The sequence below is a fragment of the Rousettus aegyptiacus genome, unplaced genomic scaffold (genome assembly GCF_014176215.1).
Source record: "Rousettus aegyptiacus isolate mRouAeg1 unplaced genomic scaffold, mRouAeg1.p scaffold_m13_p_5, whole genome shotgun sequence".
In the NCBI taxonomy this organism is placed as follows: domain Eukaryota; kingdom Metazoa; phylum Chordata; class Mammalia; order Chiroptera; family Pteropodidae; genus Rousettus; species Rousettus aegyptiacus.
This window is the reverse complement of record NW_023416308.1, coordinates 82,393,841-82,412,422: the sequence shown is the minus strand read 5'-3', so window position 1 is coordinate 82,412,422 and position 18,582 is coordinate 82,393,841. Positions and strand designations below refer to the sequence as shown.

The 18,582-nt window shown below is 36.4% G+C and overlaps 1 protein-coding gene across 3 annotated transcripts in view; it reads left to right on the top strand.

Annotated features, from left to right (window-relative positions):
• Positions 1-18,582, top strand: part of DENND5A (DENN domain containing 5A) — a 75,629-nt gene that overhangs the window by 15,164 nt on the left and 41,883 nt on the right. For all 3 annotated transcript variants that reach the window (XM_016147367.2, XM_016147368.2, XM_036221862.1), the window contains exons 2-4: positions 10,809-10,880; positions 11,658-11,767; positions 13,363-14,020. In XM_016147367.2, coding sequence (XP_016002853.2) covers positions 10,809-10,880; positions 11,658-11,767; positions 13,363-14,020 — 840 coding nt within the window. The remainder of the gene's footprint in view (positions 1-10,808; positions 10,881-11,657; positions 11,768-13,362; positions 14,021-18,582) is intronic.

Genomic DNA, 18,582 nt, shown 5'->3' with positions numbered 1-18,582 from the left:
AGAGGGAGAGTGTACAACGTGAGGTTTGAGGTGAATTGTTTTTGATTAAATGTCCTGTTAGTTCAGTAAATATTTGTAGGTTGATAATGGTGATGAATTGTGGGAATATTTTTACCGTTAGGAAGAATTTTAAATTTTTGGTTTGGCACATTTTTTTTTCTTTCTCTATGGTAACAGAGGTGTGTTTATTTTCAGAATTCTTTAGACTCATTTTGTAGTAGATTGGCTAGTTAGGTTTTTGCTGCTGTTGTAAGAACTGTTATAATTAGCATCTTTGCTTCCTCTAACAGTTTTATGGGTTTGTTTTGAAAATCCTTAAAAAAAAAAAAAAGAAGAAACTTTTATTCTGCTAAATATTTCTTCAAGAAGGGTATCTTAAGATACTCTAAATGTGGAATTCCAAATAATCGCATTTTTCAAATATCTTCAAGACTAACGTGGCCCCAGAAGTCCCTGCCCTTCCTACCCACCCCGTCCCCCACCATTTTACAAAAATTATCTATAAATTGGAAAGGACAGAACTGAAATGGTAAGAGGAGACTGAAACCTGAGATCATTAAGCATTTATGTAGGAGCATTTAATCTTAGAATGAATTCAAGTTTCCTGACCCAGACAAATTACAGCCCACAGTTCTGAAGGAATTTTGGGGTGAGATCATTTGCTTGCTGTCAGTAACCTTTAAGGAATCATGGAATTACCACAGAAAGACATATTTTCAAAACAGAAGAAGAGAAGAACTTGACATATTCCTTGTCAAAATCTAATGATTTAAAGATATGGTATGAGGATTTAGAACAGGAATGTGATTATAAAGAGCCAACATGGGCCCACTAAGAATATGTTAGATCAGACTATCTACATTTTCTTTATTAGGAGAGTAGATTAGTAAAAGAGAGAAATCCTGCTAGCTATCATTTCTGGACTCAGGAATGTTTTCGATGGGAATGATTAGCATGTACTGGGGGATAAGAGATTTGAATTGTATGATGAAACAGGTGCTTTAAAAGTAGAAAGGAGATGTCACTTAATAGCAGTGCTAAAATGTAAGGCTTTTAGTTGGCCATGCATTTGATTTACAGCAAAAGTGTGATTTAGTTGACAAAAAGTAGAGATTTTATCTGGCATTAATAAATAGTCAAAAAAGAGAGAGTGGATAGTTCTGTTTTAAACAATGTTAATTAGACCACATCTAGATAGAGTACTGATTGCAATCCTAGGAGCTAAGGTGGTAAAGGAACTGAAAACTCTTGTCATATGAACTACAGTCGAAGGAGCAGGTTTATAGTATGATCAGTAAATGGCTCTGACAATACTTCCCACAGAAGAATCCCAGAAGAACTTGGAGGAGAAATGGCAACATTCTTGGAATACTGTAGATTTTGATAGCATTCACTTGAATAATTGTAGTTTAACTAACAGGCAAAGAAGGGTATGTAGTTTGTTCTAGGCAGGGAATTGCGTCTACCAAAGAAAGAAGACATGAAAAAGCATGTCATATTTGAGAAACTACAAGGTGAGTTAATACAATAATGTGTAAAGAGGGAGAGAGGAGGTGATGGGGAGTGAGTCAGGGGAAGTTGGCAGGTGCCTTATATGAAGGTGGAGAAACTGGAGCCCATGATGATAAAAATGATTTATATGTCTTGTTACTAGGCCTAGAATTCCAGGCTTTCTCTGTTGTTTCCTTTACGGAAATAAGCTCTCTCTTTCATTTTCTTTATGTATGTGTTTTCCATCTGCATGTTTTTATTTGATAAATTTGACATGTTAAATTTTGTAAGTTTAAAGTATACAGCCTGTTACTTTGATACATTTACGGATTGTAATATGATTGCCCTTGAAACTATTTATTACCTTACATCTTTATAGTATAATATTATTGGCTGTATTCATTATACTGTACATTAGATCTCTATGGCTTATTTACTACTCGGTACCCCTAAACACCATTAATATTTCGCCCCACTCCCATCCTCTGGTAACCACCTGTTTTTTTTTTTTTTTTTTTTTTTTACAAGTTTGACTTTTAGGTTCCACATGTAAGTGATGGCATGCAGTACTTGCCTTTCTGTGTTTGACTTATTTTACTTAGCATAATATGCTTGTAGTCCATCCATATTGTTGTAAATGGCAGGATACCCTCATTTCTCATAGCTGAATAATATAAATTTTGTGTATATATCACATACCTTTTATCCATTCATCTGTTGATGGCCATTTGGGTTTCCTTTGGGTATATACCCAGAAGCAGAATTTGGTATATGATATGGTAGATATATTTTTAAGTTTTGAGGAACCTCCATATTGTTCTCCTTAGTAGTTGGACTAATTTACATTACCACCAACAGTTATATGAGTATTCCCTTTTCACCACATCCTTGCCAGCACTTAGATGTCAACTTGACAGATGTGTGCCCTGCAGGGTATTTGAGTGGGTTGAAAGGGAGTCAATATCTACATTTGAAACCTTGCTACCAAAATTCTGTTTCTAACTGTGGTTTGGAGCAGACCTGTCTGGATAGGTTTTCAAACCCCAGTCTCCTCTTAAAACTGGATACATTTTAGAATTACTAGGTACCTGAGTTGGACTAGGTATGGTGCCTAAAAGATGTCAAGCAGGAGCAGATTATCAATAAAAGTAACAGCTATATATACATATCTAAAGTTATCTGACAAAGACAATATGTTAGGAAAGAAAGTGAACAAATCTGCCTCAAGGGGGAAAACATAGTGTTAACATCATTTCTATTGCTTCTCCATTAAAAAGCCTGGTGAGCATCTTTTCTGGGTTAGTTAGTGCCTTAAAGAAGCCTGTGGCCCGTCAAAGGTGGGGCAGCTTGCTGCCTGCATTCTGGGTATTTGAGAGTGTCTGACTCCTGAGCCATAGTCAGCTGGTGATGTGGGGCCAAGGTACCGCTGTCTCTTCAAGGAGCAGTTTCCATCTTCACTTTATGCTGTAGGAGCTATAAATTTACTTCAATTTCTTATGTAGAAGTGAGGGAGAGTGATGGGTAGAGTGTAGTGTTAGATGGTTTTTGTAGCTACCGCAACTCTGCTAACCTTATTGTTTTTTTTAAGTGCTGATAATAATGAAGTAGTCACCCAAAAGTGACAGAAGATGATCTCTGATTTGTACAGGAGCTCAGAAATTCTCTGGAAGACAAAGAAAATTGAAATGCTGGGGTGCAAGTGAGTTGAGACAAAAACACAAGTTAGTTTTTCAACTTGCACCAAAAATGGAAGTGTGTGTTGGTAGTAATACTACTCTTATGGGCAGTCTGTTCCAGGAGTGTTTGTAACAAGAAAGATAAAGTGAGATCTTTTGGTGCATGAAGTAAACTGATTATAGCATGAGTGGCACTGATTGGTGACTAATGTCACCAATAGGATCAATTCTAAGCTATCTCAGAATGCCAGTATGCAATGGATAGCACAATAACCTGGTTATATCCATTCCCAGAGGAAAAGAATTTCATCACTTGGGGTAGATGGTGTGCATTAGACTATAGGATTGGTGTCAGTGTGGTCAGGTGAGGCAGTCTGTTATGCTTTTGTCTTGGGGCTGGAGGGAGATATAGCTCAGCTGCCTTCAAAGAGTTCTGTTCATAGTATAGCTTTGAATGCTTGAAGTGTATTGCCTGCAGCTTCTGCTTTAAAATCTTGACAGTTGTTAAAACATTTTTAAAATTTTAATTTAGAAATGTGTGTTTTAGAAAATTAAACTTTGATTTCAGATAATCGTAGATTCATATACAGTTGTTAGAAACAATACTGAGATTTACCTAGTTTCCCCCATTAGTAACATCTTACAATACCGTAGTATATTATCACTATGGGGATATTGACATTGATACAGACGAGATACAGAACAGTTAGTTTGATCACCACAAGAATTCCTGTGATTGCTTTTTTATAGGCACATCCACCATCATCCTTGACCTCTGGCAACTACCAGACTGTTCTTCATTTCTATAGTTTTGCATTTCAAGACTGTTATATAAATGGAATCAGGTAGTATGTAGCCTTTAGGGATTGCTTTTCTCACTCTTCTAGAGCAGGTCTGAAGGTGATGAATTCTCTTAGTTTTGTTTTACTTGAAAATGTTTTTATTTTACTTTCATTTTTTTTTTCTGTTTATAGAATTCTGGGTTTACAGGGTTTTGTTTTTTGTTTTTCGTTTTTCTTTCAGTACTTGTAAAGTACCGTTCCATGTCTTCTAACTGCCATTGTTTCTGATGAGAAGGCAGTGGTAATTTTAATCATGTTTTTCCTCCCTTAAAGTAATGCATCCTTTCTCTCTAGCTCTTTAAATTTTTTTCTCCTTTTTTTCCCCTAAAAGTTTACTATGATATGCCTATTTTTTTTGTTTGTTTGTTTTTTGTTTTGTTTTGTTTTGTATTCTGTTTGGGATCCACTGAGCTTCTTGAATATGTAAATTTATATCTGAAAAGGAAAAACATAGTTTTTTCCTTTCTGTGTAGGGAAAAACCCAGTTTTTCCCTTCAGTTTTTCTCTATTGTGATCTCCTTTACTACTGCATAGAACATTTCACTTCTGACACTTTTGGTCACCTAATGTATATATGTTTTCCCTACAACAAGCAATTCTCTGGACACCAGCTGGGTGTCCTACAATTTTACTCAATTCCAATACTACTTATCAGGAGATAGCATCAGATCCCACAGGTTAAGGGCTCAGTTTTATGAGACTGCCCCCCATACCCCACTTCAGATACCAGTTGCAAGCTCAGATTATCACTCGTGCTTCTAACCAGCTTGTTATAGATCAGAGATTCCAAAGACCTCCTCCTCGGGTTTGATTAATTTGTTAGAGTGGCTACAGAACTCAAGGAAATATTTACTTATATTTACCAGTGTATTAAAAGATATGATAAAGGGTACAGATGAATAGCCAGATGAAGAGATACATAGGACATGGTCTGATAGGGTCCCAAGTGCAGGAGCTCTGTCCTTGCATAGTTGGGGTGCATCACCTTCCCAGGGCGGTTGTGTTTGCCTACCTGGAAGCTCTCTGAACTCCATACTATTGGGATTTTATGAAGGCTTCATTAGGCATGACCAGTTATTAACTATTTCTGTTTGGTCCCTTTTCCCTCTCTGTAGAATGAGGAGTGGGGCTGAATATTCCAAGCTTTTAATGGTTTGGTCTTTCTGGTTTGACCAGTCCCCATCTGGGAACCATCGGGGAGCCCATTCAGAGTCACCTCAATAGAACAAAAGATGCTCTTGGTGTTTTTGTCACTTAGGAAATTACAAGGGTTTTAGGAGCTTTGTGCCAGGAACTGGAAGCAGAGACATAAAATACATAGTATTATTTCACAATATCTTTTACCAAATTTGGGGAAATTTTGATCATTCTTCAAATACTGTTTTCCATCTCATTTGCTCTTCTTTCTTTCTGGGGCTCCAATTATAAGTATTTTAGACTTGTTATCCCACAGATCTCTCAGGTCCACTCTTCTGCGGCTGCCCCCCTCCACCTATTTTTTCTCTCTAAACTTTTTTTCTCTGTTTTTCAGATCGGATAATTTTTGTTGATTTATTTTTAAGTTCACTAACTTCTGTATCTCCAATCTGCTGTTAAGCTCGTCTGCTGAATTACAGTGTCTATTTCTCTTTTGAGATGTACAATTTTTTCATTCATCATGATCGAGCTGTTTTAAAATCCTTTTCTGCAAAATATATTTGCATGCAACACCTCTGATAAGGGCCTAATATCCAAAATATACAAAGAACTCATATGACTCAAAAACAACAACAAAACAAATGATTCAGTCCAAAATGAGCAGAGGACCTGAACAGACACTTCTCCCTAGAGGACATACAAATGGCCAACAAATATGTGAAAAGATGCTCAAAATCGCTAGCTATTAGCGAAATGCAAATCAAAACCACTATGAATACCATCTCACACATGTTAGAATAGCTATAATCAATAGGACAAGTAATAACAAGTATTGGAGAGGATATATTGAAAAAGGAACCCTCATACACTGCTGGTGGGACTGCGAATTGGTCCAGTCACCATGGAAAACAGTATAGAGGTTCCTCAAAAAACTAAGAATTGATCTACCATATGATCCAGGAATCCTTCTACTGGGTATTTACCCCAAAGACTTGAAAACTCATATCCAAAAAAAATATTTGCACACCGATGTTCATAGAAGCATTGTTCACAGTAGCCAGGACATGGAAGCAACTGAAGTGTCCTACGATAGATGACTGGCTAAAGAAGTTGTGATACATATATACATGGAATATTGCTCAGCCATAAGAAGAGATGAAATACTGTCATTTGCAAAAACATAGATGGACCTCGAGATAATCATGCAAAGTGAAATAAGCCAGACAGAAAAAGTTAAAAATCACATGATATCACTTATGTATGGGATATAAACCTAAAAGCAACAAATGAACAGGACAAAGAGAGACTCAGGGACATGGACAATGGGCTAGTGATTACCAGAGGGTGGGAGTGAGGGAGGAGGGGAGAAGTACATGGGGTAAAGGGAGTCAAAATAGAGGGGTAGAGGGAAGGTAAAGTGGGTAAAGGGGATCAAATATATGGCAGCCGAAGGAAATGACTTTGGGTGGTAATTACACAATAGAATATATAGATGTCAAGTCATAATGTACAACTGAAAATTATATAATTGTATTAACCAGTGTTACCCTAATAAACTTAATAAAAATAAAATAATTGTCTGCTAATTCCAGTGTCGGGGGTCAACTCAGGCTTGGTTTCTGTTGATTGACTTTTGTTTTGAGAATGAGTCATGTTTTCCTATTTCCTAAAAAAAATTTTTCTTTTTTTTTTTTAATGGTGACATTGGTTAATGAAATCCACTAAGTTTCAGGTATACAATTTAACAGTAAGGCATACGTGTATATATATAGCATTGTGTGTTGACCTCTCCTAGTTAGATTTTCCTGTTTCTTATATGCTGAGCAGTTTTGGATTGTGTCTTTGACGGTGAGTATGCTATGTTATAGAGACTGGATTCTGTTACTTTCTAACAAAGAGCATTGACTTTTGTTTTGCTAAACTCTGTTCCCCAGTAGTGAGCAGCAGCTTAAATTTAAATTCAGTTCTTTTAGTCCTAACTTGGTTGCTTGGGTTCTGTTCCATGCATGCATGCATGCATGGTTTAGGGATCATCCACAGATTTGGGCAGAGTTAATAGAAGTTTGGGGGCACCTCTTTTCTGGCTTTCTCTGGAATTTCCCTCCTTCACTTGCCAGCTGCAGTGGTTGCCTTATTGTCTGTCTTCTGGTTCTTCAAACTAGTAAAAGACTATATGGGTTTTTATCTGAATTTTAGCCACCTCTCATGGCACAGACTGAGACCTGCCTGACCAAAAGCCAAAAAAGGGGAAACTAGTGTAGTTATCTTCTTCTAAGTGTTGACCCTCCTTCCTTCAGAATCTGCCTGCTTTTCATTCTCCAGTACCTTCAGGTAGTTTTTTATATTTTGTTTTAGACTGTATGAAAACCTACCCATTTAGGTTAATCTGTAAGTGGTCAAAACATTTCTTGCCCAAATTAGAAGAAACATTTGGAGCTGTGCTTTCTAACCTTTTTAGGTCATGGGACCCTTTGAGACTCATGAAAATTATGTTCCCTTCCCAGAAAAATGCACATATCTTCATACAAAATTTTGTAAATAATTTCAGGGAGTTTAGGGGTTCCTTTGCAGCTTCTCAGCATAAGAATCCTTCATTTAGGGTTATTCTGATCAAGCTAGTACCAACAGGCTAATTGCAACACAAATGTCTATTTGTTTCTGGCTTGGGCAAAGCAGAACAAATAAACAAAGAATCTGTTAGAAGTCCTGTAAGGCATGCAGGCTTTAAAAAAATCTGCTGATTGAACTACACTTTCCTGATGGCAGATTCACAAAGCTAGATCAACACCTTAGTTGACTAATTTTTAAGCGGCTGTTAGAAATGGACCTTAGTTCTAATATCCAGACTTGCCAATATTTGTGTACTCTGTGTGTGTTGGGCAAATAATTCATGGTTGTTTCTAGACAGTAGGACAGTGTGATTGTAATGTCATATTCCTAATATTGTTTGGATTTTCAAATGTCTAAATAATTGAGGATTAGCCTGTGACACATGTACAGATTTCAAGAGGTGGGGCTGTGTAGCTTCTCCCGAGGCATTAAGTCTGTTTATTCTCAAAACTCAGCCCTCAGTAAACGATAAAAAAATGAATTATTTTTAAATAAAAAGATCTTAGATTTGTAAATGTCTTTTCTCTGTTACTGTTACTCTTTACAGGGTGGCTGTAATGAACATGACCGGTTCTCAGGACCCTCATAACTTTTCTTTATACACCTTCTTTCCCCTCACAGTGAAAATACTATGCTCCTGCTCCTGGTCCAGTCTGAAACATAGAGGGCTTTTGTTTAAGATTGGCACTCTTTGTGGTGCCTTTACTCAGAATCTGACTCTATCTTTAACAAGATTTCTTTAGTCAGCTTGTTTGAGGAAGGGGCAGGAGGTGGAGAGGTGGTGGTGGGGACAGAAGATCTAAAGACTACTCCCTGTGATTCATAGCCTCCCACTCTTCTTTATCTACACTTCAGGCCAGCTTATCATATTCATCTCTGGCTTCATCTCCCTTGTCTCATCCTTTTAATGTTCATTATGTCTTAGGGAGCACCTCATAGCCATCTTAGGAAAATATCCTTCTCTAAAGGCTTTCATATAGGACAGAGGTAACTGCCCATATTCTTGTAAACAGCATGTCCTCAAATAATGTTATTTCAATATAACATTGATGAGGGAAAGAAAATTGATTTGGGGCTAGGGTTACTGCCTGTATGAATTTAGCATGTTCTTCCCATGTCTGCGTGGGTTTTCTCTGAGTATTCTGGTTTCCTGGAGTATGTCCCACATTCCAAAGATGTTCATGTTAGGTGAATTAGAATGTCTTCATTGACCCAGTTTAACTACCCTGTGATGAAAGGGTGAGTCCTGCCTTGTACCCTAAGCTGCGGGTATAGGCTTCAGCCACCCATGTCCCTGAACTGGAATAAGCAGGTTGAGAAAGAATTATCTTACTTGTTTTTGTTAATCTTTCTTAAATGTATGTATAGCTCACATTTGTTTCAGTATTTAATATTAGAAGTGTTTTGAGTCTTTATTTAGAAGTTTGGGGATTTTGTGACCAGAAATATGCCGTAGGAACTTAACTCTAGTTTATATCAATTAATCTATGGTAAAATTCATTTCATTACATGTCTTTTTGTTTAAAGTTGCAGTTTCCAAGAATCTATTGATGGCATTAAGTGAGGACTTACTGTATGTTTCTATATTTTGTGGTTTTTACTAAGGGGATTTTCTAGTCTGGTAAGGAAGAAATGAGCAAACTGACAAAAGCGAAGAAACTTAGCAAGAAGACATCCTTATCTTCTCTCAGAGCTGAATGCAGTTTAAAAATACATTCTGAGAATCTCAAACTGTAGACAAAATCATTATGCTGTCTGCTTGCCATTTAATTACTTTGTACTGTAAGTGCAGGCTTGTCATGGGTGGGTTCTTTGCAGGTGTTACTGGAAGCTCTGAGACTAGCTCTGCATAACTGAAGGGCTTTGTTGCTACTATGGTACCAGCTGCCTGCTGATTTTGCCAGTCTTCCTTAGTGAAGATTACCAAATATATTTTGAGAAATGAAATTTACTGGAAAAGTTTCAGAAGAATCAGTTTGGAAGGGATCAAGAAATAAGAATTGAAATTGTGGTACTTGCTTTACTAACAGCCCCAACTTCTTGTCAGAAGTTGAAAATTATGAATAAGTGGGCTTCTGATGATGACAGACATAATCTGAGAGAAAATGGAAGTGAAAGTTTAGTTGTAAAAGTGGTAACTTTCTTACTGAAATCATTAGTTTCTGCCTTAAAATTATTATAAAATCTTTTTAAGAAACTTTTGTGATGTCTCTGGGATGATGTTGAGTGAAGGACAGTCTGACTTTAGGTTCATCCCAATTCTTTGTTGGTGAAGAATGCATCTTCCTTAGTAATCAACAGCCCCTTTGGGTTTCAAACAAACTTAGAAAAATTATAGTTGGAACAGATTTATTCTATCAACTAGAGCTTGTGAACAGGGTCCTGTGCAAGTGTGCTCTCTCTGAATGGTTAGACCAAATAGACTGAAGATCTGGAGCTTCCTTGATAATAACCCCCCTGTGAAGTGGTTATTTGTATATGTTCTTTTTCCTATATATTTGACAGTAAGGTCCTTAAGGATAGGTGCTTCATCTGGTTCATCTCTGTCTCCCACGATATTTAAGGCCCTTATGTAACATGATTATTCAACAAATAGGTATAGAATTCAGTTGAGTTGTCCTTGATTGTCTTTCCTGTGTATGTATCTATGACTCCTACTAAATTTATTAGTTTGAAATATTTAGGCACATTTAATATGTCCCCCACTCGGTAACCCCTTAGGAAAAGCAGTATTTGAGGCAGCATACTTTTGGATAAAGCACTAGTGACTTTATTGATATCTGTTGAGCTCGTCATCTGATTATACTGTTGTAATGTTTTTCAAATTGAATTGTGCGTATTAGTAGGTCTGCAGTTAACATATTTGGTTTTAACGGTAAGAGAGAAATTATGAGAGGGCATCACATAGTAAGGGTAAGTATTTTGAAATTTTGTTTTAGGTAAATTTGTATATACACATCATGATGAAAAATTTGTTTCATACTGGAGTCATGGTCAAAAAATTTGAATCACTGCTTTATCATAACACTCTGTTATTTCATTTGTCGTATAGCATTATGCCAGTATATACAGGCTTCTAAAGCCAGGGATGGTGCCAGCCCTTTCATTGCCAGTACAACTGAAGGTAAAAACAAAACAAAATTGAGAATATCCAAAGCTTTCTGGTGGCTCTTACATATGTCTCTCCAGTGACATTTCGTACCCTTTGACCTTCTAACTTTCTTGTACCTTTTTTGACTAGTAGATTTTTCGCATTTGTATTCCTCTAGGTGGTGGGTTCTTTGGTTCTTCCTCTTTTCACTGTAATGTTCTTACTCTAATATGCTGTAATGTTTTTAGGAGGAAGGGGAAAACAAAGGAGAATTTCAGAAATTTCAAATGATTCTGAATTGACAAAATAGCTTTTTTAGATTTACCTTGAAATTTGCTTTCTTACTGTTCTTGAATCTTTTGGCCCCTTTGTATTTTTTCAGAGATCATAGAAATGCATACTTTATTCAGAACTTAAAAACATTTAGCCTTCTCTACTGTTATCAGTTGACTTTAAGCAAACTCAGTGTAGCTTTCAGAAAAAAAAAAGACATGGATATAATCCGTTATCATTCCTTGTGCTTTCTCCTTTTTCTCCCATTAAGGTTAACCATTGAGTTTGTAGTAATCATTTTCATTTTAATGAAAAAAACGATAGGTGGTTGTGTCCAGTATTAACCATGCTAAACTTTTCAGCTTTTTAACTTACCTAATAGCTTTAATACTTTTCCTGTTCTTAGATGGTTGGCATTTCTGTACCTTGCTTTGCCTTCATTTCTCTACCTTGCTGGACTATCAAGCTCAGGCATTCATAACCCTGTGATTTCAAGAGACTTTGTGGAGATGATTTACTTGATTCTTTTTTTTGCAGGAGAAAATTTTGAACAGACTCCATTGAGACGAACATTTAAGTCTAAGGTCCTTGCACGATATCCTGAGAATGTAGAATGGAATCCCTTTGACCAAGATGCAGTGGGAATGGTTAGTATTTGTTAACTACAAATAGGAGAATTTACAAAGGAAATTTTGAAAAAGGGGTTGTATGCATAATGTTCATGATTCTGCATTTTTGATCAACATACCAAATATTCAGAATGCATATGTTAATACTAAAAGTCACAGTCTGTTTTTACGATGTCAGATAAATACATAGTAATGGATTAATGAACTTTTTTTGTGGTACTGAGCTATCAGTTGCTTATATCATTGAAATTACATGAAGAATGTTGTTAAATCACTTTTATTTCAATCTGTGTTGTATATATCTGAGTAATATGGTAGAAATTGATATTTTTATTTCATCATAATTTTAGATAAGATATAGAAAAATGAGTACGCTAACCTTTATTGAATGTTCACCTTGTACTAGGCACTGTGATAAGCATTTTACATGAATTTATTTAATCCTCATTATACTCGTTATGTAGATAGTATTAAATAAAACACACACAAACATATACATATTTTATAAATGAGGAACTAAGATCTAAAGAGGTTAAGTAATGTGTTCAAGGTCACATGGCTAAGAAGCAGTTGAGTCGGAGTTTGAAAACCCTGCTTTGGTTCTAGAGCTCTATTCTCAAATACATCTTTGTACTGCCTCTAATAATTTTTAATAGCTTTTTATAATTTTTAGAAGATGATCTTGTTTGATGTGTACAATAACCCTGTAAGGTAGGCGGAATCTTTATTTTACAGATGAGACATCTGAGTCTTAGCCTCAAGTTTTTTGATGTCAAGTCCAGTGCTTTTTTCATTTTAACATGCTGTATTCTAGAAACACCTAGGCTTTGGGAAGTCAAGTTCAAGGCTAATAGATATAACATGATGTAGGTCCTTGTATTTTTTAACCCAGGCTGCTGGTAGTTCATTTGTATAGTCAGGTTTATGTAAAACAAAAATGGAGACTGATTGATCCAGGTCAATTTGAACAGCTACCCAAGTTTCTTTATATAATTCATCTGAGTTAAAGTGGAAAAGGTACATCTTTATCCTGATTATGTCATCTCCTTGCTTTATGTGAAATAACCATCTCTTTCTTTTTTTTTCTCTATGAACAAAGGTTTTATTGATGACAAATTTTATAAGCTGATAATCTAAAACTTTATTTTTAGGTAGAAAGTTGTATCTGTCTGGTTTTTAGATATATTTCTAGCATCATCTCTCAATACATACTGTCATGCTTATCCACCTCCCTAAATTCTCCAAGCTTTCTTTTATCTCCTTTTTGCATTTTATTCTCACCCCTCAAATATTCTTCTTCCCTTTGTCTACCTCATGAACATAATCTTGTCTATGAAGCCTTTTCTGATGTTCCTAGGCTGAGTCATCTGCTCTTTGTTCCCCTAGCACTTTGCATATACTTCTTTATAGCCCCGATAACTGCATTATCAATTTATTTACCTGTGTGTCTTAGAATGGAAGATCTTTAGGGCAGTTTTTTTGTTGTGTTGATCTTGATATTTCAAACACTCACTGCAGTAGGTGCTCTGTAAGTAAATAAATAGTGATGGTGTTTTGAAAAGAGGGTCAACAGTGAGTATTCTCACCATTTGTTTCCTTGTTGTCTTTTGCAGCTATGCATGCCCAAGGGGCTGGCATTCAAGACCCAGGCCGATCCCAGGGAGCCTCAGTTCCATGCCTTTATTATCACCAGGGAGGATGGCTCTCGGACATTTGGGTTTGCCCTCACATTTTATGAGGAAGTGACTAGCAAACAGATCTGCAGTGCAATGCAGACACTCTACCACATGCATAATGCTGAATATGATGTCCTACATGCTCACCCTGCTGATGGCCGAGACCACAGTGGCATGGAGGATGGTGAAGGCACTCCTGGAACCAAGTTGCAGCGCTTCAACTCCTACGACATTAGCCGGGACACGCTCTATGTCTCTAAGTGCATCTGCCTCATCACACCCATGTCCTTCATGAAAGCGTGTCGGAGTGTGCTGGAACAACTTCACCAGGCAGTCACTTCACCTCAGCCCCCTCCACTACCCCTTGAGAGCTACATATACAATGTACTCTATGAGGTGCCACTCCCACCTCCTGGCCGGTCCTTGAAGTTTTCTGGAGTCTATGGGCCAATAATATGCCAGAGACCAAGTACCAATGAGCTTCCCCTATTTGACTTTCCTGTCAAAGAAGTCTTTGAACTGCTTGGGGTGGAGAATGTGTTTCAACTCTTTACTTGTGCTCTTCTGGAGTTTCAAATCCTGCTCTACTCACAGCGTAAGTTAGTGCACTTACTAGAGCTCTTTCTTTGCATAGGGCCTCCCTTCTTTCCATATCAGATACAGTGGGTCTGACTGTAGAGGTCATAAACTGTTATAATTTGGGAAAAATCTAGATCTTTTGCAAACCAATTGGACCTGAGAGGGATACCATTTCTAATTGCCTATCATCATAGCCTTCTGCTGGGCTCTCCAGTCGGGGAGGGGAACCCTGATGTCCCTTCTGATTGATGTTGAAAAGGGGCAGGAGGTGATAGTCATAGGAAGCTGACTTTCTGTTGATTCTTGTTCTATCATTTTGCAGGTTATTTCTGCCCCTTCTTCAACCTGACAGTAAAATTGAGGAATCACAAACAATGAACCTTCATATATTTGATGAAATGTATTTGAGAAAAATCAAGATGTATTGCTTCTTTCTGTTGTTTGTTATAATTGAATTGTTTTTTATAAATGAGAAGTTAAGTGAATGAGAGCAGCAGATTTGAACAAAAAAGTAGATTAGAAGGAAACAAATGTTTATAAAGTGGGCCAGATAAGCAACATAAAATTCATTCATTTATAATATGTAAAGTGATAGTAATGTCTTATGGAGAAAAATAAAACATAGAAGAGGATGGTATTTAGGGAAGGAAAGTTCCAGTTTTTAATAGAATGATTAGTCTTCTCTGAGTGACCCATATTAATATCTGTGGAAAAAGCATTCCAGGCAAAGAACACATGAAGTATAAAGGTTTTAAGACAAGAAAGTGTTTGCTTTGTTCAAGAAGCTGAGTGAACGGAATGGAGCAAGAGAGCAGGAGCATAGTAGCAAATGGTGTTAGAGACTTAACAGGATGCTAGATCGTACAAAGTCTTCTAGGCCAATGTGAGGACTTTATTACTCTGAGATACATAGTCATTGCAGGTTTTAAGTTTTTTGAATTTTTATTTTGAAATACTATCCAGCTTATGAAAGAGTTGCAAGAAGTATTCAAAGAACTCTTGGAAGAACAATTCACCACATTTGTTAACACTGGCCACATTTGTTTCATCATTCTCTTTCTCTGTCTCTGTATGTGTGTGAACATAACTAAACTATTGAGAGTCATTATAGACACCATGTCCTTTAACTCCTAAATGCGTCAGCTTTTATTTTATAAGAATAAGAACATTTTCTTACGTAACCATAGTATGATTGTCAAATTTAGGAAATTCGACATTGTTACAAAACTGTATTCAGAGTTTCACCATTGTCCAATAGTGTCTGTTATGATAAATTTTTTTATTCCTTATCTAGGACCTAGTCCATAACATGTGTTGCTTTTAGTTGTTAGTTTCTTATGTCTTTCATGAAAATGACTTTTTTTGAAGAGTACAGGCAAGGTATTTTGAAGAATGTTCCTCAGTTTAGGTCTGTCTGATGTTTTCTCATGATTAGAGTCAAGCTATAAATTTTGGCTGGAATGTCACAGAAGAGATATGATTCTCTCAGTGCATTATATGAGTAGGTACATAATGTCTGTTTTTCTCACAGGAGGGACATGATGCCAGTTCGTCCCATTTTTTGGTAATGTTAATTTGATCACTTGGTTAAGATGATGTCTGCCAGATTTTTTAACTGGAAATTTATCCTTTTCCCCTTTGTAATTAGATAATATGTGGGGAGATACTATGAAACTCTGAAAATATAGTGGTCCTCTTCAGAGTTTTGCCTGGTGGCTTTAACATCCATTAATGATTCTAGTCTGAATCAGTTATTACCATGTAGGTTACAAAATGGTGATTTTTCTAATTCCATCTGTATTTATTAATTGGCATTTTACTGTAAGGAAGAACATTCTATCTTTTTTGTTTATTATTGTATGGACTCACAGATTTTAATTTTATTCAGTAGGTTACACATTACTATATTTATCTTGATGCTCATATTGTCCCAGATTTGGTCCATGGACAAGGGAATAATGTTTAACCTCCATGAGGGCAGGGGTTTGCCTTTTGTTTACTGATGTATTACAAGCACTAGAATAATGGTATATATGGGTGCTCAATAAATGTTTGTTTAATGAATTAATAATTTATGCTTATTAACAAGAACACTATAGTTACTGTATTAAGAGGCTGTCTTGAAAGGGGATATGGAGGAAAGCAAAGAATATAGTTAGGATGCAGTTGCAATAATCCACGTGAGAGATGACGTTGGCTGCAACAGTGAAGGTAAGAGAGGTTATAGTGAAGTGGTATGAAATGGTTGGGTTCTGGATTTAGTTTGAAGGTGAAACATTGAGTTGAAGAACATATACCCCATCTAAAGTGGACAGCCACTAATTAGCTCCAGTTAATTCCTTGTGGGAAAGCTGCCCTAATGTTGCTAGATCTTCCAATTTTTCACATGGACTCAGATTTTTTATTTTAAATTTCTGATTTTTAAACGTTGGCATTAACATTTTTGTTAAACATTACGGGACAAATGAAAAGCATCTGTTCCTGAGCCTTCATTATTCAGCTTCTGGTTTAAAATATGAAGTTTCAGAATTCTATCTCTGGGTGAAGGATAGACTTGGGCAGATCCTGTTGTTCTCTTAGTTACTATTTTCTTGACTGGAGCTTGGCAAAAGTACTTTAAAACAGAGCCGTAATTGAATAGTGAAGACTGGTTTAGAATAGAGTAGAGAGGAGGGCACAAAACCAGATAGGGTGTTGGAAGGTGCAGTGGCACTTAGGCACCTATGATGCAGTGGGGATGTTTAGAGTTGGGAAAAGGAGCATTAAAACCAGAAATATGATAGATAGGTGATATTTTTCCATGAGAGCTCCTTCTTATATTTCCCAGAATATGGGTTATTGTATCCATAATAAGAATGTAAGGAGATTTGAAGGTAATTGAGAAGGTTTTTGTGTATAGAACCAAATTGAGCTCAGGACCCAAAAAGTCATGCTCACGCATTCAAAAAAAAGCTTTTTCCAAAATATTCTTGGGCATTGCTGAGCATAGCTGAGGCTAAAATGGAGTGACCTTTTATTAGATGTAGGCTATGCTCTCTGTTATTAATAGAGCACTTTAAACAATTCAGGTTGATTTTTTTTGAAATAGTTTTTATTTATGAGTCAAAGGCCTTATGCGGATGAAAATCTCTCTGGCCCTCCAGAAACATGCTATCACCAGTCACAGGTATTGTTGCCCAGTGCATGTCCTGCCTTCTGAATAGGAAAAAGGTATTAGGGAAAAGGAATGCAGGTGAAATTGTACAACTCTAAAATAAGCCTTTAGAGGACTGAACTTACAGTTTTAAGCAATGTGTGTGTGTGTTTTTTAATTTGTTTAGATCAGTTTATTTACTACTGGATAATATTTGTTCTTCAGTCCATATAGAGATAGCTTTTTTTTTTTTTTTTTTTTTTTTTAAATCAATTCCAAAGGGAGTAAAATGAAATCTTCCCTGTGTCCCCTGTCTCCCTTCTCTGGTAGCGACAGGTCAAATTTCTTGTGTATTCCTAATGGAAATAATATTTTTAAAAAACAAATAAATAATATGTGGATAAATAATGCAGAGGAAGTTAAAAGTTTCCCTTTCTTTTTGATCTAGAATCCTACCTCTGTGATCTCATTTTTTTTAATGCCCTCCTCCCAGAAATTTTTAAACAATGCACAATTTTTTAAGTGTTGAGTACACACAGGCACTAATTTTAATAATTTTTAATTATGCATATGCTTATGATATATTAAAATTAATTTTAATATACCATACACATATTTTAAATATAGTATATTAAAACTTGGAAGAAAGCATTGTGGTCACGTGGTAGAAGTTTAAAACATTACAAAAGGGTGTGTAGTGAAGTGTAAAGACTCCCACCTATGCCCCTGGTTCTTCTTCAGAGAGATTACCACTGTTTCCTTCTAGATATAGTTATGCATATACAACGTGTATACTTTTAAAAAACAACACAAATGGGAGCATACTTACTGTTTTATATCTTCTTTCATTTAATAATATGTCTTGGAGATATTAGGAGTAGAGATTAGATTATTTCCTAAGAGCAAAGAGTACATGAGGTTTTCACAGAAGTGCAAGTATGCAGAAGTAGTTTATAACTCAGTTTCTGATGTGCAGGAACTGCCCTGAAGTTTGTTTAGGAGTAGACTTACCTGTAGAGTGATCTCAAGTCTTATCTTCCTCTGCACAGAGACAGGTCACAAAAATATGTTGATTCCTATCTCCTCACAACTTGGTGGTTGTAATCCCAATATACTTTGCATTATCTTCTTTTGTTGAAAGTAATTGCTCATTAAACATTGTGGGAATAGTGAGAGAACCCAGACAGTTGCCTGGAGCTGAAGTGTCTTCAGTTGATTTTGATTGGCTGAAATGCTTTGGGTGTAGATAACCTTCAGCTGCTTCTTATTTATTGGTTTCACCTTCTTGGAACCTTGAAAATAGAGACCGGCAGTGACAAAGGAGGTACTAATTTTATTGTTTGTACTGGTATATAGAGATGCGCTGTTGCTTACACCTCTTGGAGGTCAGCATCCTAGTATTAGTACCAAGATTGCTATATTGCTGAGGCATTATTAGGCCATCC